At 43.7% G+C, this 26,412-nt stretch overlaps 1 protein-coding gene across 1 annotated transcript in view; it reads left to right on the top strand.

The window, feature by feature from the left end:
• Positions 1–26,412, top strand: part of WDR70 (WD repeat domain 70) — a 112,527-nt gene that overhangs the window by 10,257 nt on the left and 75,858 nt on the right. The window contains exons 6-9 of the mRNA XM_077347002.1: positions 11,276–11,335; positions 13,753–13,886; positions 17,416–17,569; positions 21,070–21,146. Coding sequence (XP_077203117.1) covers positions 11,276–11,335; positions 13,753–13,886; positions 17,416–17,569; positions 21,070–21,146 — 425 coding nt within the window. The remainder of the gene's footprint in view (positions 1–11,275; positions 11,336–13,752; positions 13,887–17,415; positions 17,570–21,069; positions 21,147–26,412) is intronic.

Here is a 26,412-nt window from a genome sequence, read left to right on the forward strand (position 1 = left end):
TTTCAAAACAAGGCTCTCCCCTCAGTTCCCAAGGCTGGGTCAGTATCTCATATCTAAATATATTTAGATGTATGGTGAGTGGGACAGCCAGAGAGAAAACGAAAGGGGAAAGGGGGCTGCTCAGCCAGAAAGAAGATAGGTAAAGATCAGGGCTAGGCAAACTGTGGCCCTCCAGATGTCCATGCTGGCAGGGGCTCATGGGAATTGTAGTCCATGGACATCTGGAGGGCCACCGTTTGCCTAGCCCTGGAAAAGATGAAGTGAAGGAAGGTCAGTATTATCACACTTGCGCATGATGTGTGTTTTCACATGAATTCATAACAACAGTTCACATGAATTCATTTAATTTGGTTTTGAGACCTAATCAGAAGAAATAGCTTGTGCTATACCCCTGGGAAAGTTCTTAAGGATAAAATCGCTTTTGCTTAGTGCAATCAGACAAGGAGTAGTTTTAGTGCTGATCCTCATACAAGGACTGTTTTGCATGAAGGATGCTAATGTGGGATCCAGTCCCAATAACAGCTTGCGGTTGCCAGCTCAAAAGAAAGGTTTCATCAAGCTTGCTATGTATTGTACCTTTTCCTTCTGTCTCACAGCTGAAAGCATTGTTCTTCTACAGTATAACTTGTGCTCTAGGACAGGGGGTAGTCAACCTGTGGTCCTCCAGATGTTCATGGACTAGAATTCCCATGAGCCCCTTCCAACGGACTCATGGGAATTGTAGTCCATGAACATCTGGAGGACCACAGGTTGACTACCCCTGCTCTAGGATGCTTCACACACAATGTGCTCAGTTCCATTTGTCTCATCACTTCTTCTGGGTCATGTGCGCTTGGTCTAACCTTTCCCATAATCCATGAAAGGGTAGGGAGAATGGGCCACCCCAATTCATTTTGAAGGTTGAATTTGATGTACCCTGATCCGCACAACCCAGGCTAGCCTGATGTCAATCAGATCTATGAAGCAGAGTCAGAGTCACCATTAGGATGGGAGGACCACCCAGGAAAACCAGGCTTGTAATGGGGAAGTAGGGAATGGCCAATCGCCTCTGAAGACCTCTTGCCTTAAAAACCCCACCAGGGGTCACCATCAATCAGCTCTGACTTAACGACACACACATATGCACAGAGCTGACCCATTGACCTACAATCTCACGACCACTGAAAACTCAGGGCTCTCATCTGTGGCTGTGACATCAAACTGATGGGGGGATCAAGATGGAATCCTATCTAGCAACAAACACAAATAGCCAACATGCATGCCATCATGAGATATGTGTCCTATACAAGAGGGCGTCATTGTTAGGAAGGGGATAATAGCAGCAAAGGGAGATTGTTACCCATACAAGCAGTGTGAGCCCTAGCCTAGGGGCTGGCATGCAGGGTTCCTAGAACCTAAATGTCAGTGTGCAAGGAATATAAATACATTTGCTAATCCCGCATCTGCCGCCCCTCATCTCTCATCAAAAGAACCAACCCATATCCAAGAATTTTAGAGCTTTGGCAGAGCAGAAGTCGCGACACAGCTTGGTATGGTCCCTGATAACGTAACTGAACTTATGTCATTTGTTCTCATTGAAATGGTATTTGCAGAGATGCGGAGCTAGGAGTTAGGAGACCAGCAATCCTCACCCTGGTTTGATATGAAAGGGAGATCTTTAACAGTTAAACACACTGGAATGCGTAGGTAAGTTAGTGTGGAAATTATGTCTGATCTTAACCTTCCGGAAGGAGATTAGGCCTAAAGGTATATTGCTGCTGAAAGAAGAATATCTATATGCTTATGGTTCATTTTGGAATTGGCTATTTAGAGTCCTGAAACATAATGGAGTTTAATAGGCTGCTGAATTCCCCCTCACTGGCAGTCTTCAAGCAAAGGTTGGATACACACTTTTCTTGGATGCTTTAGGATGCTTTGGGCTGAGGCTGCATTGAGCAGGGGGTTGGACTAGATGGCCTGTGTGGCCCCTTCCAACTCTATGATTCTATGATTCTATTAAGACTTTCTTAATAATCTTCGATTAAGACTACCAGCCTTTCTCAACATTTTTACGGTTAAGAAACCCCTGAAACATTCTTCAGGCTTTGAGAAAGCCTGCTCTGTACCAGGGAATGTGTTATAGCAGGGGTAGTCAACCTGTGGTTCTCCAGATGTTCGTGGACTGCAATTCCCATGAGCCCCTGCCAGTGTTTGCTGGCAGGGGCTCGTGGAAATTGTGGTCCATGAACATCTGGAGGACCACAGGTTGACTACCCCTGCTGTAGAGCATTTTGAGAGATATAAATGCCACCACTGCTCTCAGACTTCTCACCCTGCATTTCAACCTTTACCCAACTATCCCTCTCTAGTCATGGAATCATAGAATCACAGAATCATAGAGTTGGAAGGGGCCACACAGGCCATCTAGTCCAACCCCCTGCTCAACGCAGGATCAGCCCAAAGCATCCTAAAGCATCCAAGAAAAGTGTGCATCTAACCTTTGCTTGAAGACTGCCAGTGAGGGGGAGCTCACCACCTCCTTAGGCAGCCTATTCCACCGCTGAACTACTCTGACTGTGAAACATTTTTTTCCTGATATCTAGCCTATATCGTTGTACTTGTAGTTTAAACCCGTTACTGCGTGTCCTTTGCTCTGCAGCCAATGGGAACAGCATCCTGCCCTCCTCCAAATGACAACCTTCTTACCTTCTTTAATTTGCAATATCTAGGGACCACTTGTTACCTGGTTCCGCAGGTTGTCCCCCCCCCCCCCCAAAATGCCACCTGTCTCTTCGTTCTGTTGAGTAATCTGGTGGAAAGCACAGAGGTGCAGGCATTTATTCTTAACCACAATGAAGGCCTTCTGATCAGGCATGCTGCCCAAGTCTCAGCCTCTTTGATTCAAAATATTAAATGTTCAATGATGATCTCATGGTTGCATAAGCAACCCTCCCTGATTTCTCCTATTTAGAAATGACAGAACTGTATGCTGCGTAGTGGAATCAGCCTAAGTACCATATTTGCGGGCGTATAAGACGATTGGGCCTATAAGACGACCCCCCCAACATTTCCACTTAAAATATGGAGTTTGTTGCATTACATTACAGTACTTTGGGCCACTATGGGCAGCTATGTATATCCCAACTGAAGTGCACCCGGCATATAGGACGACCGCCCCACTTGGAGGCATGTTTTTCAGGGGGGAAAAGTAGTCTTATACACCAGAAAATACTGTATATTTAATTTCACAGCAGTGTTAAATGGAAGAGCGGATCAATTAGTCTGAAAGAGCAGAGGTGTTAATACAGCCAACCTACAGAAGCAGAGTTGTGCCCATAAGCTCCGATCTTGCATTTTTTCCTCTGTACATAGTTAATCTTTGGCAGTTTATCGTCCTATCACATTACAGCAAAAATCCATTGCAGTTTGACAGTTCATACTGCGGCTTAAATATTAATGCATTGTAGGCAATTTATGGGTTACATGGGAGAATTACTAATCAAAATGGTAATAGGATTGGAACCAGCTGTGTATGTATGCGCCATATGAAATTGTCTCTCTTTCCTTCCTGCAATAAGTTAGACATGTTGTAATTTTTCCACAGATTTAAAAACACCTATCCAGGGTTTTTTTCATGAATTTGCCGGTTCAGTGATTCTGGTCTGGTTCTGGGGCCTTGATGAATGAAATGCATTTCTCTTGCAGTCTTCATAGTGAGATCCTAGGGAGAGTTAAGACCAGTCTCAGCCTTTTGATTTCAATAGGCTTAAAGTGATTTAACTGTGTAGGAGAGCACTGTTAGGCAATTAATTGATTCATGTTGCAGGTTCTACCAACACTTAAGTCGGGGTGAGCCTAAATAGGATTCCCAGTAGAGTGCTTAGGATTGCTGTCTCAATAAATCGGCTTGTTAAAAAAAAATCAAGAAACGAAAGAAAAACTTTTGAAATTAAAGGTACAGTGGTATTCCCTGTTAATCAACACACAAATGCTTAAATGCTAGTTCTTTTTAATACAGTAACCCCCTGGGTTACTCTCAGGTGGATTAATGGTCAACCCCCCTTTGCCCCCCTTGGTGGATGGTGGGCGGGTTAATTATATTTAGTCCGCCGCTTCTGGATATCTTGGAAATTATTTTGTAATTATGGAATAGTTCTGGTTTTAGGGGAATTTTATTTAGGTATTTTATTGTGGTTTTTATATATGTTGTAGCCCGTCACGAGCCTTTGGGAGTGGTGGGCTAGAAACCCAAATACAATAACAATAACAATAATACAGTTGTTTTCAGAAGCCACGTTCGTATTTTAAGATAAGTAATGCCTTAGGAAAAAAACTCATATGCAGCTGTATGCAGTCAACTAACTGACTAACTCATAAAAGGTAAAGGTATCCCCTGTGCAAGCACCGGGTCATGTCTGACCCTTGGGGTGAAGCCCTCTAGCGTTTTCATGGCAGACTCAATACGGAGTGGTTTGCCAGTGCCTTCCCCAGTCATTACCGTTTACCCCCCAGCAAGCTGGGTACTCATTTGACCGACCTCAGAAGGATGGAAGGCTGAGTCAACCTTGAGCCGGCTGCTGGGATTGAACTCCCAGCCTCATGGGCAGAGCTTCAAACAGCATGTCTGCTGCTTTACCACTCTGTACCACAAGAGGCTCTTGACTAACTCATACCATAAGGCAGTTTAAGATTTCTTTTAATTGGGTGACAGCTCTGAGCATCCATCCGTCAGTGTTTGACGTTCTCACAACCATCTGGCGTATGTATTTGTGTAATGTTGTCTTGAGCGTTTTGAAAGGCTATGAAACAGGAAACATCTTGCTCTACTGGCTTGCTTATACTTCTAGCAGTTTTATTCAAGACTTCAGTGGATCCAAGTCTATCCAAGATATTGGTGAATTTAGCTCCATTATCTGCCTTTGACAGCCGTTCGGTCTGATCCCATCTTTACAAGCAATGCTGGTACAAGGGAAATGTCAGACTTACACTGTGCACTTATAAAGTTAGAGTATAAACAGACATATAGAAAGAAATTGGCTTATAGAACTTGATCCACATGAGCAACGCCATTTGAGGGAATGGTTGCCAGCCTCGAGGTGGGTCCTGGATATCTCCTGCTAATCTCCAGACTAAAGTGATCGGTTCCTTGGTGTCATGGTGAAGAGTGGCAGCTTCTAACCTGGTGAGCCAGGTTTGATTCCCCACTCCTCCTCCACATGCAGCTGGCTGCGTGACCTTGGGCTCAACACAATCCTGTTAGTGCTGTTCTGACCGAGCAGTCCCGTCAGAGCTCTCTCAGCCCCACCTACCTCACAAAGTGTCTGTTAAGGGGAGAGGAAGGGAGACTCTTTCCGGTAGGGACGGCCCGGACTTACCTGAAGCCGCAGAATTGCAGACACAGTGGGCGGGGCCAGAAAGAGAACGAGAACATGCCTAGTCAGTGGAAGCCTGCCAAAGGCGCAGACAGCCAGAGCACCAGGTGTGGCTGGCCAGCCCTTGCACTGATGCAAGGGAAGAATGGGCCAGACAGGGAAGGAAGAGCCAGGCAGCCCCAAAATGTCCAGAAATTTCCTAACCCAGAGATGGCCACCCTGTTTTAAGTTAGTGCCCTGCCAAAGGGTGGGTGAGACCTGTCATCTGTATTCCAGCCTTTTCTGTTGCGGCCCCAGCCTGGGTAGAAAAACCTACATGGCAACGGCAAGAGAAGTCTTGCTTTTATTGTTACATGGACTGCACAAGGCATAATATTTCAGGACAGCATTTCTGTGAAGAGGACATTGTTGCCGTTGTTAACATTTACTAAATGTTTAAGTGCCTTTTATTATATTTGTTGTTAGCTTTAATTTTTATTATTTGCCATGAGCGTCTGTGAGAAAACCAGAGTGTAGATGAAGAGAACTGGCTAGCTTGCAGTGCAGTCCTGAGCAGAGCTACACCCTTCTAAGTCCATTGAAGTCAGCAGGCCTAGAGGACTGTAACTTTGTTTAGGACTGCACTGTTAAAATAGACGTCTCATCATGCAATGCTGTGCAGACTTGCTCTAGTCTGAGTCCATATGAAAATATTCTGAATCATTCTATCCTATCATTGCACAAAAGATGCTTCAGTTTCCCTATAATAATGTAAATTTTTGGAAAGGCATTCAAGGAATTGCCCCTCCCCCTTGTCTTTCTTTCTTTAGAAGTGTTTCATTTCAGCAGAGTAGCCAAAATGGATCTGCTTCGAATCTAAGAGCAGCGATCTAATGAAGTTTCTACATTCAGCAATTCTCAGAGAAACTAGTCAAATCTTCTCTCTATAATGGGGCGGGGGGGGGTCAATAATGGTCTAAAAAAGACAAATGTATGCAGCTTATATCTGTCTCAAGTTATTTTCCATGTCTCATTCATTTACACTAAGGTACCAGATTTTAACATTGGTAAAACGGGACACCATTGAGCGGGGTGGTTCTAGATTAAAAATGTGGTCTATATGGAGCAACAAAAAGTTTCATAGAACTCAAAGAATGTAAAAAAATAGTATTGTCATATATATTTTTAAATTTCAACCTAAGTACAATTTGCCAGGTACCCCCAGATGTCCCTCCAAAAGTGGGACAATCTGGTCATCTTAATTTACACTTAACTAAAAATATTAACTGAAAAATATCAGCCCATGCTTTAAAATAAAAGTTGCTTATGATTAAATCTTCAGATCTGCCTTTAGTTTAGTAACAACCATTTTTAAATGGCTCTTCCTCCCTGTCCTTCGGCTGTGATTCACGCTGTCTTAAGCAAAGAGTTCATTTCAGTGCCTCCTCTGTTTGTCTTGGGTCTTAATTCTCCCCTTAAACTATAATTTGATATTCTAGTTTTAGCAAAAAGCTTTATTTGTGGTTAAATATCAGCTTTGTCTGAAAAAAAGCAGGGAGGAGGGTGTAATGACATTTGAATTAGACAAGGAGTTGGTCACTGGAGAACCATAGTTTAGATTGAAAACCTTTTAGAACAGATTTGATTTTGATGTACGCCCCCAAATTTAATTTTAATCTAAACTAATGATAGGACTAGGAAGAAATTGGGTAGCGTGGAGTCATTTTCTTGGACACACAGGATGGCAAATGAAAGCAGATAAAATGATAAAAAAAGGCACAGCAGGATAAAAGGATAAGATCCGAAGGAAATATCAAAAGATACAGATGCTAGGCCAGCCATGGTGTAGTGGTTAAGAGCAGCAGACTCTCATCTGGAGAATCAGGCTTGATTTCTCACTCCTCCATATACAGTCATAAGTTGGTCAAAATCAGTGGGTTTAGAAGGTGTACCTTTGCTTCGGATTGCAGAGTTAGTCTGTGACAGCCAAGGTAACAAAGAGTTTTGTGGCACTTGAAAGACTAGTACATTTATCGTGGCATAAACTTTTGTGAGTCAAAGCCTACTTTGTTGGCTCTGTGAAGTCATGCATCTTGGGAATGTTGAGGGACATGCATCTTGGGAATGTTGAGGGACTTGGGAATATTCAGCCTGGAGAAAAGGAGGCAGAGAGGGGACATGATAGCCCTCTTTAAGTATTTGAAAGGTTGTCACTTGGAGGAGGGCAGGATGCTGTTTCTGTTGGCTGCAGAGGAGAGGACACGTAGTAATGGGTATAAACTACAAGTACAACGATATAGGCTAGATATCAGGAAAAAATTTTTCACAGAGTGGAATAGGCTGCCTAAGGAGGTGGTGAACTCCCCCTCACTGGCAGTCTTCAAGCAAAGGTTGGATACACACTGTCAATCTGCAAAGTATTTAACATCATTTAATCTGTTATCCTCCCACCCCAACAAAACTTATTATTATTTACAATAAGGGATGATATGGCATGGGGTTTAAAATTCTGGTAATACATAGTACTCCAGGTTAGTTGCCTCGTACTAGCAATGTTAAATGAATGCCGTTTCTTGCAGCAACAAGCCAAGGTTTATGTTAACATTCAAAGGAGTGCAAAGTATCATCTGACACAAATCCTCAACAATACACTGCCTAAATGTTTTCCTTGACAGCTTTGAAATACTCATCTGCGTTGTTCCTGGTTTTCTGGAGTGAAACCAGTGGAAAATCTCTATTTGCAAATGCATTTGTGTTCATATATAGGCATTTTTTTTGGTAGGTTGGAGATATTTTTAGCGTATTCGATAATTTAGAAAGCTTAGAGTGATTAAAACGATACGGGTCACGTTGAATCTTTGTAAATATTTGCCTGTTTTTTAAGAGGTACCATGCCAAGGCATGTCCCCAGAGGTTGTTATCTTAATTTTTGTTTTGATTGAACAGCTTTGTTTAAAGCTCTGGAATCCCTTGGACTACACAGCTAATGTTGTGTCACCAGAATGTACTTCTAGGAACTTGGGAATTTGCACATTACTTGCACATTATGGGTCAGATCCTGTGCAGACCCATGCTCTTTCCTGGCTTCCCTCCCCCCCACCAAGCAGTCACTTGTGAGTGCTGAAAAGACCATGTTGGGGTGGTGTGCATGTGTAAACTTATGTGCACTAAAAGCTATGGGAAATGGGTGACTATGATGAAGAGAAGTGGTCAAAATGGGACCTCTTGGCTAAGCAGAGCCCCTACTACTGGTAGAAAGCTTGTTGTACTGCTGGAAAGAAGACATAGAAACCAACTGTTTTAGAGTGTGTAACTGGAGATGAGGCTTGGTTTCCTATGTTACGTATTGATCCTAGCTGTACCTGATCAAACTCAGCATGTACATACACAGCATACTCGGTTTGAAAAACATTTTATAATAAAGCTTAGTCCAGAGCTGTTACAATGAGCAAGCTAAATAACCATTTTGGATTGAAGGGATTATTGACAAGGCCACATTGTGGATCCTGTTATCTTTTGAGGCTCTGCTCCAAGTTGCAGGGTGATTAGAGTATTGATCTAAGACAGTTGTTCTCAACATTCTTCAGGCTTTTAGAAACCCCAAAAGTGGCACAATCGTGCTGGATATGTTTGGGAATCATAGCTATGTACATGTTCACCCAGGCCCCTCCCCTTTCCACCACCTTCATATAAGGTCAGATCACCTGATAAACGTTTAAACATTAATTCCTACCCTTTTGGGAAACCCTTCCAGGGCTGTCAAGAAACCCCAGCATTTCACAAAATCCTGATCTAAGATGCTGGAACAGCGTTGGTAGGAAATGCTAACAAGTTGAAGCTGACTTACGGCAACCTCATAGGGCTTTCAAGTCAAGAGATGTTCAGAAGTAGTTTGCCATAGCCTACGTTTGTGTAACCCCCCCTGGACTTCCTTGGTGGTTTCCCATCCAAATATTATCCTGGGCCAACCCTGCTTAGCTTTCATGATCTCATGAGATTGGGTTAGCCTGGGCCATCCTGGTCAGGGCAAGATGGTAGAAGCCTAGATTCAATCTCCATTCCACCTCTTGGATGACCTGTTGCCAGTCACTAACTCTCGGTCTAATTTGGCTCCTAGAATTATTGTGAGATGAAATGTGAGATATCCCATTCTTATTTGAACGAATGGGACAGAAACTTCTGTGTAGACATCTTTAGTGATATCTGAACAAATCAAAACCATAGTGTTCAAATCTTTGTATTACTGGTTCCGGGCAGCATTTAGGTTTTACAAGACTAGGAGTCAGATCATGGGCAGTTTTCTAGATATGGTAACTGAGTAGAGGTTCATATACTTTGGTGCTTTCCAGAAATGTCTCTGTGTTCAGTTTCACATTATTTCCAAACTAAGTTACTAGCAGAATCTTTTTGGGTGTCTTATTGTTTGGCTGTTCCTGACTGATGGTCATGAGGTCATGAAAGTCACCACAAGTCAAAGGAAAGGCGGATCAGGGATTTCAGATCTCTCCAGTCTTCCATGAAGTTATAGTCCCCTTGAAAAACCAGGTTAGTCACTTGTACCTGGTTCCTCGCTGTCAATCTCCAGTAGGCAGTAGAAGATAGCTTTATTTAGAACTGCATTTAGCTCGTTTGATTTTTATTTATTGGTTATGATTATTTTTCTGGGGCTTTATAATGGTGGTTTTTATTGTGGATTTTTATTATAATGTTTTATTTATATTGTAGGGAAAGGAGTTGAGCTGCAAACACAATATTAAAAAATCTTGCAAATTTTTATTAAACAAAGTGCACTGATATATATTTAAAACATAATAAAAACAACACATATCTAACTGCACATGACAGAATAGATCAAATGTGTTTCGACTCCGAAGGGTCTTCCTTAGTGGTCAAATTAATGTGTGGAAAGTTCTTTTGTACAAGATCAAAATCTAAAGGCTTGCTGGGTGCCAATGGAAAATCTGTTAGGTATAGTTCCAACTAATATTTCTAAAGTATCTGATTTGGAGCCCCCCTTCTGAAATATGTAGTATCTGAGACCACCGTTCTCAGCTTATGACTAGCTCTACATCCAAAGTGGATTCCCTTGTGTGCCAGAAAAAAGCTTTGACCTTTCCTGACTGATTAAATCATGGCAGGAAAAACAGTTGGTTCTACTAACCAGGATTGTGACTACTTCACTGGCCAAAGGAGAACTCCCTGAAGTTTTTAAGGAGACTATAAGGTGGCCATTTTCTAAAACGGCCGTTTTCTCCCTTCCATTTTTGTACAAAACAATTGAACGGTTGGTGGCAGGGCAACTCTGACTGACTGGGCCTGAATGGACCTTAGTCTTTTGACCCACTTCAGTTTAGGAATTGATGCTGTCCTGAATATACTGGGACTTACTTCTCAGTAAACATGCACAGGATTCCATTGCAAATTGATTTGCTTTGAAAGAAGTAGCACCATGCACATCGTTATGTTAGATGTGTTAAAGCAGACAGTGTACAACCGCCTCTTCCCTGGTTAATTTTATGATCTATAGTGGTACTAAAGGTAAAGGTAAAGGTATCCCCTGTGCAAGCACCGAGTCATGTCTGACCCTTGGGGTGACGCCCTCTAGTGTTTTCATGGCAGACTCAATACGGGGTGGTTTGCCAGTGCCTTCCCCAGTCATTACCGTTTACCCCCCAGCAAGCTGAGTACTCATTTTACCAACCTCGGAAGGATGGAAGGCTGAGTCGACCTTGAGCCGGCTGCTGGGATCGAACTTCCAGCCTCATGGGCAAAGCTTTCAGACGACTGCCTTACCACTCTGCGCCACAACAGGCTCTTAGTGGTACTACTATCCTTTTAAACAAAGGGGGAAATAGTTTTGGTGTTCAACAGTGAGTTTTCCTTTGTGTAGCTTGTAGGTTGGATTTTAGCCATGTATTAAACATTTGTCTTAACGACCTTTTTAGCATCCTGTCAAGAAGATTCCAGACTCTCATGAAATTACACTGCACCACGGAACAAAAACAGTAAGTGTTAATACCTTCCGTTTAAGTTGCTAAAGACAACTTACTACGCCAAGCACAGTGCTAGATGGTGTGTTCCAAAGTTTTATAATATAATTTTGGAAACTTTCTCAATCCTGTTCTGATTCTAGCCATGCGTTAGATATGTATGCTAACTGTGGTGGATTGTAGTGGACAGGAATGTAGATGCTCTTGAGCAGAGCAAGGTGGTTTGAGTAACTTCAAGAATATGTCTGGATTGAATCTGAAGATCAAAGCCACCATCCTACAAATATTCTAGCCCTGTTCACATATTACAGTGAACATATGTGCATCTGTTTATTTATTTATGTATTTATTTATTATTTAGAAGACGAATAAGAGTTGGTTTTTATATGCTGCTTTTCTCTACCCGAAGGAGGCTCAAAGCGGCTTACATTGGCCTTCCCATTCCTCTCCCCACAACAGACACCCTGTGAGGTGGGAGAGGCTGAGAGAGCCCTGCCCAGTCAGAACAGATTTATCAGTGCTGTGGTGAGCCCAAGGTCACCCAGCTGGCTGGGTGAGGGAGTGCAGAATCAAACCCAGCATGCCAGATTAGAAGTCTGCACTCCTAACCACTACATCAAACCGGTTAACCCACTGCAAAGGGTTGCTGTGAGAATAAGACTGAGGAGAGGAGAATGATGTTAGTTGCTTTGGGTGCCCTTCGGGGGCGTGGAAATGAATTTGCACAGCTACTTCCATTCCGAGCAGAAAGGTTCCAAACCTTTAAAACCAACAAAGTTAGTTCATATAAACCTGAGGGTGGAGTCATCACAGTCCCTCTTCTTGCTCGGCCACAGAGCAGTCCATCACGAGAAGATAGTTGCCTGTGTATACCAAGCTACGGTTCCTTGACAGCCGAACCAAACTTCCCTTGTTCCCCGCTCTGTCTGTCTGACTTTGCTGCCTAGAAGGGAGCTGCTTAAAGGCCCGTGGCTCCTTGTGGCTTCTGCGCCAGCTCTCCTGTAAGGTCAGGTCACCAAGACTTCCATCTGTCTCTCTTCAAACTAATGAATTTAAGCTGTTGATGACCGTGTTCCTGTGCAGCTGAGAAGTCTCAGAAAAGATTTCCCACGTTGAAGATCCTTTCCAGAAACCTAATTAATTTCCCAGTTGCCTTGCTTGTAACAGGAGTGGTTTTCCCAGTGAAACTGCAGGGATAAATTTCCTTCTGACAGTTTTGACATGGAGGTGAGCAAAGGAAAGTGTTACATAATCGGCGGACGGATTCGAAGCCAGGCTCTCTGTGTTCACTGTTCACAGCTGCTTCGTCTGTATACACAGTAACTGTCTAAGATGATTTCTCCCTCTGTGATGCTAAATCTAGTGCAGTCTGCTTGGAACGGTCCAGTATTGTGAAAAGCTGTTGGGATGGCACTTGGTCTGCAAAAGATTTTTTCCTGGGTGCAGAGAAGGCTATTGTGTTTTCTTTTTTTAACAAAAAAGAAGGAAAATAATTTGGAAATGCTGATAATATAGCCAAAGGAGCCCAAAGTAAATGAAGAACTCATGGACACAATCTGTCCGCTCAGTGCAGTGAAAGGTTTATCACTTGGCCGGACATGCATGCACCAAGTACAGTCACCATTTGTAGTGGAGAAGACTTTGTATGCTTCCTGTTGAGTGATCTAGCACAGGGGTAGTCAACCTGTGGTCCTCCAGATGTCCATGGGCTACTATTCCCATGAGCTCCTGCCAGCAAATGCTGGCAGGGGCTCATGAGAATGGTAGTCCATGGACATCTGGAGGACCACAGGTTGACTACCCCTGATCTAGCCACCTTGCTCCTTCCCAGGGTTATGGAAACAGGTTGCTCATGAAGGGGTGGAGCTAGTCAGCTTCACAGGGAGAGTCATAGACAAGATGACTGCATTGGTCCGACCTGACATGGAGTCCTGTGTGCAGTTCTGGAGGCCTCACTTCAAAAAGGATGTGGACCAAATTGAGAGGGCACAGAGGAGAGTGTTGAGGATGATCCAGGGCCTGGGGACCAAGCCCAATGAGGAAAGGCCAAGAGACCAATGTCCCCCATTCGACCAACGAGTCTATGGGACACATTGTAAACAAACAGCCTATGTTTCAAATAAGCAAGTTGTTGTAGATTTGTGTCAAGTTCTCTCCTCATGTTGCATACCTCTGACTCCCCCTTGATGCTGCTCCCTTTCTCCTAGGAACAGCACTTCAGGATTCATTTTGGGCCACAACGCTGTCATGGGGGGGGGGGGGGGAGGCAAGGAACTCCCATTCCATCCACAGAAGTGCCTTCCATCAGTGCAGATTTAACATTGGATTGAATAAGTTGAAACAAACTTCTTTAGCCAAGGGAAGGCATTTGGAAACATGCAATGGTAAAATGGATAAACTTGCAGTAATAGTATCTTTACCCTTCTTTATAGGTCTCTGCTTTAGGGTTGGATCCATCAGGTGCGCGTTTGATAACAGGAGGTTATGACTATGATGTTAGATTTTGGGATTTTGCTGGAATGGATGCTTCTCTTCAAGCTTTTCGATCTCTGCAGCCATGCGAATGGTATATATCAGTGCTGTATTTTCTAATAAATTATATTATTTAATAGCAATGGCAGGTATTACACTGATGATCCCTGAGAGCCACTCACTGTTTGAAAACTACAAACTCAGAAAAGAGGTAATCTGGAACCACAAAAGAAAAATGACAGTCCCAACCTTGCCCCAACTTTCTGCTCTGTTTATGTGGAATGGGAAGCAAAAGAAAGATATCTGTGAAATCAGCACCGTACATGAAAAGATCACCTCAAAAAAGGTTCTAGTTTTCTGTGTCACTGTTTGGCTGAAAGTTCCAGAAATTAATGTAAGAATTCAGGGCAGACTCTGCTAAATACTTAGTAGCTGGATGGAATGGAAGACTTGCAAACACCACAGCTGTTTATGTTGGAAAGTAGAAAACTCTACCTGTTCTACCACTGTACCTGTGGCTCAGTGGTAGAACCTCTGTTTGGCATGCAAAAGGTCCCAAGTTCAATCCCCGGCATCTCCAATTAGGGAGCAAGTGACCTTGAGAAGCTGCTGCCAGCCTGAGTAGACAATACTGCCCTTGATGGGCCAAATTGGTCTGATTCAGCATTAAGTAGATTCCTTTGTGTTCATATGAGCTTTTGTTTTGTGGATCACGATCCATGTCTTGGAGCCAAGATTGGCCACACTGTTAATGTCCATTTGCATTTTTTTAAAGAAGAGAGCTGGAGTCAAGGAGCAGGAGAAAATTGGGCATATATAGCAAAATTAAGTCTGAAGCTCTTTTCATCTTTAAAGGTGGGTCTACGTAGCTTTGCAGGGTCATGGAAGCATAGGCAAGCGACTTCTGTCTTGTTCATTCCTTGTAATCCAAGGGACAGTGGTGGCTTGAAATCAAGACTAGACAGAGTCACGCAAGATGGAAGTCTGTGCTGGGACCACTAGTCCTGAGGGCCCTGATGTCTCCGGGGGGGGGGGGGTGCCAGTGCTTACTTTGGGGAGGAAAAGTCTGCTAAGGAAGGACTTGGGGATAGATTGTCGTTCTCCAAAGGGGATTCATCTTCCCATGATCTCCTGACAGAGATACTGATAGTAGATGTAACCATTCTAATCTGCTGGTTTTAGGCCAGAACCCCTTTGGCCATTTGAAGAAATGCAGGTTGCTTTTTGTTTATTTTAGCATGTGGTTTTTAAAGGGTAGCCGGGGTGGGAATCAGAACACAGTTCCACTCCTCCTAAAGCATTCGTATCAAATCCCTCAAGTGCATTTCGGTCTCAGGGAGGATGTAAAAGAGCTACTTGGGAACATCTTTGGAGAGGAAACTCAGCGGAAACTCGTCAAAACACAGGTGCATGTTCAGATAATGCATGGACCATGTGGCTTGCAGTCTTAATGTCATAGCAGCAAAACTGTACAATTAACCCCCCCAAAAATGGTATTTTCAGGTCTCAGGAACCATTTAAGGTTGATTCTTTAATAACGTAACTTGAAAGAAAGAAGAGATGCACCATCCACTTCAGGGGTAGTCAAACTGCGGCCCTCCAGATGTCCATGGACTACAATTCCCAGGAGCCCCTGCCAGCGAATGCTGGCAGGGACTCCTGGGAATTGTAGTCCATGGACATCTGGAGGGCCACAGTTTGACTACCCCTGATCCACTTCCTTTAAAGCTATGAGTGTGCAGCCTCCAAAGATAACCAGCTACCTCCTGGGCTGCCGCCACAACCCCAACAAAATTATGTTGTCTGCGGTTTGTCCGTATCTCAGCATCAGAAACTTTCCCTTAGAGACCGAGAATGTTGTAAGTGCGTTCTGTAATTCTTGGAAATGATGCTGCCTTCTGTAATTTGGCCGTCTTGCTCTTAAATCCTCGTCAATGTATTTTTTTTCTTTTACATACTTTCGGTCCCGTTTGGATTAACGCGAATAAGGACAAAAAATGTTCCCCACGCTGAGGAGACGAGAAAGGCCTCGTTTGTTCAAATAGATGAGCCTTCGTTGACCTCAGCGTCTGCCTCAGCGACTTCAGAAAGACTTCTTTTGTGATCAGTCAGGTGACTCTTGTATACAGGATCGATACTTAGAGCTAGTTTGGCTTTATAATTGTAGGAAGAGCCACAACAGATCAGATCGGGGGTCTGTCTAGATTAGAATAGCATCCTGTTTCCACGTCGGAGAGCATAAAACTAATTTGCTCTATGAGTAGACACATAGTTTTTAGTTTCCCGCATTGTGCGGATGGTTGGACTAGGTGTCCCTGGAGGTCCCTTCCAACTCTGTGTTTCTATGATTCTAAAGGCAAAGTATAAATGAAGCAAGTAAACAAATGTAACCCTTTTATTATGATGCTGCCTTATACTGAATTAGACCATTTGTCCATCACAGTCAGTATTGTGTACTCAGACTGGCCGTGGCTCTCCAGGGTCTTTAGCCTCACTTACTGTCAGTTTCTTTAATTCCTTTCATTATTTCTTTTAGTTTACGGTGCCAAGGATTGAACCTGTGCCCTTCTGCATGTCAAGCAGATGCTCTGCCATTGAGCCATGGCTCTGGTGAACAATTTGTTTATGGGGTTTACATACACAGGGAAAGCAGGATGGGACAAATGCAGGGCGTTTGCATTTAACTGAGCATGCCTCGTAATGCATGACAGCTAGTTCTGTTTTACACTAAAGCCTAGAAAAGCACCAGGACCTGATTCGATCCCTCCTGAGCTGCTCAAAGCCTTTCCAGACTGGTGGGCTCCTCTTTTGGCCGCTCTCTTTACTCTAGTTAACAAAACAGGCTTAATGCCTGACTCATGGACAAATGCAATCCTTGTTCCGGTATTTAAAAAGGGTGACCGCTCGCTCCCAACCAACTATAGACCCATCAGCCTTCTCTCTATTGTTGGGAAGCTATATGCCAAACTCCTGTCAAATGAACTCACCTTGTGGTTGACTGAGAAAAAGATTTTAGTCCCTGAGCAGGTTGGATTCTGTCAAGGAAAATCCTCCCTTGATCATTGCACCATCCTTGCCCACCTTGTCAACACATATAGTAAGAAAGAGGGTCCAAAGCTCTTTGCAGCTTTTCTTGACCTTAAGGGGGCCTTTGATTCTATCCCTAGAGATCTTCTCTGGGATAAGCTGTTAAAGATGGAGATAGATAAAAGGCTCCTATATCTTATCTAGTTCTATTTAGTTTTGGGTTTTTTTAAAATATATGTACCTTTTTAAATTCATTACAGAGAATGAGGTGGCCTGATGGAGTCACTGAAGCAGTAGGTGCAAACTTAAATGGTCTCCGGGGAATGGTAGAGGACAGGAAGGCCTGGAGGATCATTGTCCGTGGGGTCGCGATGGGTCCGACACGACTTCGCACCTGACAACAACAAAACCCTATTAATTTAGTTTTGTTTTAATTGTAAGCATTTCTTTCCAGGAAGAAGGGTGGCGGTTCTTCTTTCTAAGTTCTTCTCTAAAATTATCTTCATTTTTTTAAACATTCTAAGAATTAATATTAAAATGATAGTCTGTTGAAAGTGATCTTATAGAACGTTCATTTGCCCATTTTTCCCTCCCAGTCACCAGATCAGATCCCTGCAATACAGCAGCACGGGGGACGTAATCCTTGTAGTCTCCGGTAACTCTCAAGCAAAAGTCCTTGACCGGGATGGCTTCCCCGTAATGGAGTGCGTAAAAGGAGATCAATACATTGTCGACATGGCAAACACCAAGGTAAGCAGGAAATACTTTGCTCGAGCAGGGAGTGTCATTGAAGATCCCTTTTCCTGCTTGTAGCAGAGGCTGAAGACAAGCAGCCCTTCCATGCTTGTTTGCATAGCTTTCAGGAGTGACACCTACTCAGTGTTGTAACTTGCAAAGTGCTAGAACATCATCTGCATGCAGTTCCGAATAAGCACAGGGCTGCCCCTGAAAATTGTGCCTTGTGTCAAGTTCTTACACCTCCCACTGTGTTGCATGTATTAAAATGTATCCCCTGTCCTGATGTCTTATTGCATGATTAGTTGCCTTTTCTTCCATGTTGTCGGCTGTTGCCGGCAGAGGCAAGGGCATGTTCCAAATGGTGATGTCAAGCACAACTGTGCCTTAGAATCATAGAATAATAGAGTTGGAAGGGGCCTTATGGGTCATCTAGTCCAACCCCCTGCACTATGCTGGACACTGACAACCCTATCACTCATCCACTGTAACCTGCCCACCCTCTTAAGTCTTCAGAGAATCATCCTCTCTGTCAGATCGCTATCCAGCCTCTGCTTAAAAATATCCAAAGATGGAGAACCCTTATACCAGGGATCCCCAGTGTGGTGCTCGTGGGCACTGCGTGACCCACAGATACCTATCTGGCATCGGCCAAGCGTATTCAGAAGGTCAGTGCGGCCAAGTCGGGCTCTTGACCAGCATGGCTTCCGATTGGCCCCTGGAGATGTGATTGGATGTGCAGGTTAAAAGTACCTTGCTTCAGCAGCATCTGCCATCACCACATTGATTTTATTCCCTCTCACTCCTCTTTCCTTATGTAGAAAGATGCCATTTGCAGTGGCTGCCTTGTGTTTGTTGTGAAATGTAATTGTCCTCAAAACTCTTACAAGTTGTATAAGCGTGACGTACCCATTTGCTAAAGCCTCTTGTGGCGCAGAGTGGTAAGGCAGACACCATGCTGTCTGAAGCTGTCTGCCCATGAGGCTGGGAGTTCGATCCCAGCAGCCGGCTCAAGGTTGACTCAGCCTTCCATACTTCCGAGGTCGGTAAAATGAGTACCCAGCTTGCTGGGGGGGCAAAAGGAAATGACTGGGGAAGGCACTGGCAAACCACCCCGTATTGAGTCTGCCATGAAAACGCTGGAGGGCGTCACCCCAAGGGTCAGACATGACTCGGTGCTTGCACAGGGGAAACCTTTACCTTTACCCATTTGCTGCCCATGATCCAAAGTTCTCTGTGCCCTTTTGTGTATATGTGGGCTTCCTCAAGCATTTCAATACAAGGGACCAGCTCTCTAGCACAGCCTTCCTCAAGTTTTTGTATCATTGAAACCCCCTGAAACATCCTTCAGGCTTCGAGAAACCCCAGATGTGGCATGTTCTGCGGAATATGGTTGGGAAGCATAGCTGTGTTACCGCCCGCCCAAGGCCCTTCCCTTCCCCTCCGCCTCCAGATCCCTCATTGGACATTTGGGGAGGAGTGGGAGGGTCAACATGACCATATATGGTTATACCACCCAAGTAAGGTTAAACACATTTTAAAAATATATAAACAATGAACTAACTCCCACCCATGTAGGAAATCCTTCCAGGGTTGTCACGAAACCCCGGGGTTGCCCAAAACCCTGGTAGAGAAAGGCTACTCTAGCCGGAAGCGCATTCCGTTCCTTACTTTGCTGAAGCGAATGGATGAACTCTGAAAGCTGTGCCCTGTGGAAGCACTGGAGTTGCCCTCAAAGACTGGCTCTGTTGAGGCCACATTGTGTTCACCTCTGTCATGCAGGATAAAACGGCTTAAAGGTAAAGGTATCCCCTGTGCAAGCACCGGGTCATGTCTGACCCTTGGGGTGACACCCTCTAGCGTTTTTATGGCAGACTCAATATGGGGTGGTTTGCCAGTGCCTTCCCCAGTCATTACCGTTTACCCCCCAGCAAGCTGGGTACTCATTTTACCGACCTCGGAAGGATGGAAGGCTGAATCAACCTTGAGCCGGCTGCTGGGATCGAACCCCCAGCCTCATGGGCAGACAGCTTCAGACAGCATTTCTGCTGCCTTACCACCCTGCGCCACAAGAGGCTCTTTAAAAAACAAAACAGCTTACATACGATTAAAATGAATAACTGTCATTCAGCAGTAAATGATATTCTGCTAACCGGTAAGACAACAGACAACAGCAGTCTCCCAGATAGTTAAGTTAAAAAACACTCATTGCTTGTGGCCATTCATGTCCTCAAGATGTTTCTTTTGGCTTAGCAGAATGCATATGGGAAGCTGTTTAAAACAAACGGTGCTTATCTCATGCTTACTGCGAAATTATAAATGTTTAGGACATCATTGCAGCCAAAGGACAAGTGTAGTTATAATGTAGCCCTATTCAGTACTGGATCAATGTCACCTGGTGGTAGTTAAGCTTCTGTAACGTTTGCCATGGCAACTTACAACCCGGTGAAACATCACTGTTGGTTTGACAGGTTGACTTTGAAAGGGTGACGGACTTCACAGTGGAAGCAACAGGCCTTTTGTTCTTTTCCTTATTTGGCCACATATCCTCTTTCCCTAACATAACCGGTGGGAGCTAGAAAAATGCAACTGTTTGTTCAGATGATTCCTTTCCCCCCCTAAATATCTTTAGTTTGTTTTAGCAGAAATATGACTTGTGTAGATTCATGGAGGTGATAACGGAGGTGTAACTAAGAGTTAAGAATCCTTAAACCGAGAGTCATAATCTTGGATTAGAAGAGAGCTGTGGCTCATGTGGTCGAACAGCTGCTTGGTATGCAGAAGATCCCAGGTTCAATCCTGAGCAACTTCAGTCAAAACGATCAGGTAGTCCAGCATATCGAGCATATAAAAGACCTTTCCTTGAAAATCCTTGGCAGTTGCTATGGATTTATGGATTTATGAGTATGGTTCTTCCAGGTGTGTATTCTAGTTGAATTTGTTTTTGTAACGTTTATAATGCAAATTAGTTTCAAACACAGCCTGTGCAGGAGACCCTGGGGAGCTGCCGCCATTCAGAGTAGACAGTCTGAAGGCAGCCTCATGCGTTCTTCAAGAAACAGGCATCAGGAATACATCAATGACTAAAAGGACTAAAATGTATCTGTGGACTGTCCCAAAAAAAAAGGAGAGAGCAAATCAGTAGTTCTACTAAAATATTTGAAAGGTTGTCACTTGGAGGAGGGCAGGATGCTGTTCCCATTGGCTGCAGAGGAAAGGACACGCAGTAATGGGTTTAAACTACAAGTACAACGATATAGGCTAGATATCAGGAAAAAAAATTTCACAGTCAGAGTAGTTCAGCAGTGGAATAGGCTGCCTAGGGAGGTGGTGAGCTCCCCCTCACTGGCAGTCTTCAAGCAAAGGTTGGATACACACTTTTCTTGGATGCTTTAGGATGCTTAGGGCTGATCCTGCGTTGAGCAGGGGGTTGGACTAGATGGCCTGTATGGCCCCTTCCAACTCTATGATTCTGTGATTCTATGATTGCTTTATCATTCTATTCTGTTCTCCAGGGGCACACTGCAATGCTTAATTCAGGCTGTTGGCATCCCAAGATAAAAGAGGAGTTCCTGACGTGTTCCAATGATGGGTGAGTGTTGCCGCAAAGACTTCGCTGTAGCAATAGAAAGCTTGCTGCATTTCAAGTTTTCTGCCCATTGTTTTTGCAGAGTTCAGTATAGAAGGCTATTAGTTGTCCAGTTTGGTATAGTGGTTTGGTGTAGTGGTTAGGAGTGCGGACTTCTAATCTGTCATGCTGGGTTCGATTCTGCGCTCCCCCACATGCAACCAGCTGGGTGACCTTGGGCTCACCATGGCGCTGATAAAGCTGTTCTGACCAAGCAGTGATATCAGGGCTCTCTCAGCCTCACCTACTCCACAGGGTATCTGTTGTGGGGAGAGGAAAGGGAAGGCGACCGTAAGCCGCTTTGAGCCTCCTTCAGGTAGGGAAAAGCGGCATATAAGAACCGACTCTTCTTCTTCAATGAGAGTAATTAAAGTCTGTACACTGAACTTCTGTTAAGCAATAACATGGCAATAGAGGAATGGTGAAAAAGCTTCTGTATATAGAGTGGTAGGATACTGCCCAAGTATGCAAAAAAGGAAACCGTTGGTATGTTAGGAGTTTCTATCTTGTATGTAAGGTTGTTAAAACTTTTTCTCGAGCTTTCTGTGTTAGGATCTAGACATTCTTAACATCCCAATATAACTAATAAGATTAGATGCAAGAACAACATCTCTCTCCCAGGGGTACAAGTTGTAAAGCATTTCGCCGTTGCATAATTTATTAAAAACATAGAATTTTTTATTCTGTGAAACAGCTTTTGGACAGCGAAACAATAAGATTTCTTTTTAAATTATTATTCCAGACATCTTAGTTGCCTCTTTATAAACATGTGTTTGGTAGTTCTACCAAATATGGGTTCAACAATTCCATGCTGAAATTGCTGTCCCGATCGAGTGACTAGAACTCATGTCAGCAGCGGTATAAATGAATGTCTAATTATGTTCCCAAAGATACCCAAATTGCTTTACTTAATAAGAAAAGTATTTGGAACGATTTCACCGCTAGCAGCAAGTGTCTCTTGTGTGTTCGCATACCACTTTAAAGTTCAAAACTGGGACTCAAGGAGCTGTAAGTGTAATACTATAGCAGAGCTTTTATAGATTAACGAGAGTCATTTGTCAGTTTGACAGAGCTACTTTTCATACTAATTGGAGTGAAACCTTCTCTCGGAAGGCTTTTTTTCCTCCAGTATTAGCTGTGATTTGTATATAGGGGGATGTGTATTTGCCCAGGTGGAAGAAAGTCTATACAGAAGTTATCTCGGAGTCTGCCTCTAAGTGATCGACAGCCGAATTAATGTTCTTGGGGAAAAAAATATTAAAAACCCCTCCCAAATTGAGCCAGTGTTCATATAACCCCATGAATAAATGGAAGATGCTTTCAATTGCATGAGGATAGAAAGCATTTCCGGTTCCCTCTTCCGCATGTCAACATGTTAAGAGTATGTGGCTCTTAAAAGTTTCCTTGGTTTTCAGAGTAGTTTCCAGAGGCAGGGCAAGGCAAGGGAGGCTGCTGTGGCCAATAAGAAACAGAAAGTACCCTCAGAATCATTGGAGTTACTTTTTGGTCTGACCCGATCTGTCTGCTGCCATTCATTGTAGGGGTGTAGTTAACCGCAGAAAACACCTAAGTGGTTCCATTTTATAAAATGGCATCTAAGCAAAGCTCTGTTCCCTGAGATTCCTAAGAGGCAATTCACACAGCTCTCACTGAAGAAGAAGAATTGGTTTTTATACCCTACTTTTCACTGCCCAAAGGAGTCATAAAAGCAGTTTACAATTGCCTACACTTCCTCTCCCCAAAACAGGCACTCAGTGAGGTAGGCGAGGCTGTGAGAACAGCATCTAACAAGACTGTGATGAGCCCAAGGTCACCCAGCTGGCTGCATGTGGAGGAACAGGGACTCAAACCTGCCTTGCCAGATGACCACTACACCAAACTGGCTCTTGTGCAGAGGCAGGACCTTAAACATAACCCAAAGCACATCCCAACCTTGTTTGCCGTAGAAACACTGGACAGGCAAGAATATGCACATGCAGATTTCAAGGAATATATATGTGTTAGGTACACAAGAGCCTTGTGTGCTTCCCTCATCGTTTTGGGGAGCTGGCCCCTTAGTAATTTGGCTTATTTTTCTCTGTCGTGGAAGTGGGGCACAACATGACAGTGTCAGCCAAGGTTCTCTGTTTCTCCCCCAGCATCCTATGCCTCTGTGTAGCGACCATGGACTTCCTTGTTGGTAGCCCCCCCCCCCCATCAATGTATTAACAAGGGCCAACCCTGCTTAGCTTCTGAGCCTTTGCAAGATCAGGCTAGCCTGAGCCATCCAGGTCAGGGTTGATGATACCTCTAGACTTCCTCCTTTTTAACTGATAATTTAAGAATACTCAAGCAGTCCTTGATTTGGGAAGGGTGAGACGGTTGCTGTGGGTTTGGCTGCTCGATGAAGCATCTTCCCTTTTTGTGTCACTGTTGTCTGTTCATTTTTTTTAACCATTGTATTCACAATGTATGCTCTTTCGTGTGCTGGCTACTGGATGCTGCTCCAACACTGTGAAAACTTTTCTCATAGAGCTAGACTCTGCAAAAGGCTTCTGGTTTCCATCAGCCTTAGGAATAGAAATTGCAAGGTTGTTCCCAAACTCTCCTGTTTTTCTTGGCAGTCTGATTTCTGAGGAGCTAATAGGAACAAATGCCTCCTTCTGATGTTTGCTCGCTTAATGCATTTACTACTTTGGCAAATTAGGCACCATCATTATTATTGCAGCCCGTAATCTATGGGAAGTGGTTTTTGTTCTGAAGGAAGCAATCAATTTCTCTTGTTTTCAAAGCGCTTAAAGGGGGCAACAGAAAAACAAGCGCCTGGGAACATAATATTTTGAAAGAGCTGTTAGAATCTGATGCTGTTGCCTATAAACTTGGGTGAGGCAGACTCGTGTTAAGATATACCTGACTTTTGAGCAACATGTGTGCGTGCACAGAGGGATCCTAATCTAACGGAATTAACCTTAAGAATTTGTAGCCCAAATCATAAAGATCCATAATTCATTTATGCTTCAATCTGCAATTGTTTAAAAGGGGGAACAACAAACAGTTGTAAACTGCAGTGAAGGATAAATATTCATCAGTGTAGGCAGGGAGGTGATGTTGGTGGACCCATATTTTCCTCATATAATAAATAAAAAAAATGCATTCATGAAAGAGTTTATGACATTATGAACATACAAAGCTGCCTTATACTAAATCTCGCCATTAATTGATCTAGAAGCCGTTATGGTTGTTCCTTATGGCATATAAAAGATGTAAAAGAAATTGTATTTATTCATTGTGTATATTATTACAAACATTGCCATAGAAAGGTTTCCTGTTCTCTTCTGTAGTAGTTTACTCAGCCAGCAATGCTAAAGCTCTAAGCTCTAAAGCTAAGTCTTTCTCATTCCTTCTTACCTGATCCTGGAGGTGCCAGGGATTGAACCTGGGACCGTCTGGATGCAAACTCCACCACTGAGCCGCTGTTCCTCCCTGAACTAGAACTTATTAGAGTTTTTGCCAGGTATGGACAAGAGTAATTGCCAGATAGTATCTCCCCCCCCCCCCCACACACACACATACACCAAATCACACAGAATGAAAAAACACTTTTGACTCCAGTTAATCATGATGTCCAGATAGAGGCCATTGACTGTAGTGGGAATAATCCCAATAATCTGCCATAGAGGGCCATCAGTGGCCTCTTGCCCCAATGGAGGAGCTGACGAGGAGGAGAATGTTGAAAACACTTCAACTCACCATTGGGCTATGGTGGTTGAGGGGGCGTGGCTTTTCTCCAGGCCATTTTTGGCCTCCAAGTATAGGTGCCTTGGATTCGTTTCTTAGTAACCGGGAATCCTAACCAGGATATTTTTTTTTACAAATCCTAGTTACTGAGGAACAGAAGTAATCCCCATTTCTAAAGTCACTTGCATTTGGCAGTTGCAATTGAAAATTACATCAATTCACCAGTTAACCGGACATGGAAAAAAAAACCTCCGATTTGTTCATCGTGTCTAAATTTCTATTTATTACATGTTTTTATTCCTCCAAGAGGCTGAGAAAGCTTCTGCAGTTCCTGGCAGCTTACAGGGTTGGACATGCTAAACTTCAACAATAAAACTTGTGTCCTGTACCTTAAGATGTGTCAGTGAGCCAAGGTGTGGTCTTGAAGGTTCATGGTGCAGCACAAAGCTAACTAGTTCTGGTCAGTGTTTGGTTGGGGGCCCTGCAGCCCCCCCCCCCCCCCAATATATTACTGAACTTTGTAAAAGAGAAGTAGATGGTAAGTTTAATAAGTACACAGTGATACCCAGTGGGTCCCAATCCTCGGCCAGGTCTGTGTCATCTTGTCTGCAACTAAATGCTCCCAGACCTTTCAATCCAACAACATTAAATACAGATTGAGACTCTATGGTTTTCATGCATAAATTGTTTTCATCAGCTATGATGCTGTTCTCGTGTCTGTTTTTAGACAGAAATGTAACTTTCAGTCTTTAATGTATTTGCTTTAATACTAGTCTGCGGGCAGAGACCAGGATGTCTGTTAAAACTTCAGCATGTGTAAAGCTGACACTGTGTACAGGATCATCCCTTTAACACAATGTAGTCTTATCGGCATTCATCTTGACCTGGGAGGGTCCCCATTAGCTTCTCAGAAGCTCACCTCTAGTTAGTATTTGGATGGGAGGCCACTGAGGGAATTCAGGGTCGCTACACAGAGGCAGACAATGGAGAACCCCCTCTGCTTGTCTCTTGCCTTCCAAATGCTATGGGGCCACCAGGAGTTGGCAGCCGCTTGACAGGGGAAAAAACCCAGTCTTATTGGTCTTTGCGGTTAGCGTGACTGATCCTGGTGCTTTGCCTGTAAAATTCCACGGAAATTGGCTGGCTGAGCTCAGTTTATTTAAAGGAACGTGAAGCAGGCAAACACTGTTAATTTTTTTGACCTTGGCCTTCAGCCATGGTGCTGATAGTGAAACCTTCTATTTTAGATTAATTAGGTTATTTTTTAGTTACCAGCAGGTGGCTCCCCAGTGCTGTAAATTATTGCTGAGGAGCCTCGATGTGGTACTCCAGGGTTACTTGGTTCTTTAAGAAACATCTCTGGTTTACATATTAAAAATCACTAGCCTTTCTTATGAAGAATCTTACGTAGGCCAGGGGAATCTTAGTTATCCTGATATCTGGAAGCTAAAGTGGCTTTGAATATTAAATAAGATGTGCAACTTTTCACTTCGCTACAAATTCCCATTCCTCC

Source organism: Paroedura picta, chromosome 7 (assembly GCF_049243985.1).
Source record: "Paroedura picta isolate Pp20150507F chromosome 7, Ppicta_v3.0, whole genome shotgun sequence".
NCBI classification, from domain to species: domain Eukaryota; kingdom Metazoa; phylum Chordata; class Lepidosauria; order Squamata; family Gekkonidae; genus Paroedura; species Paroedura picta.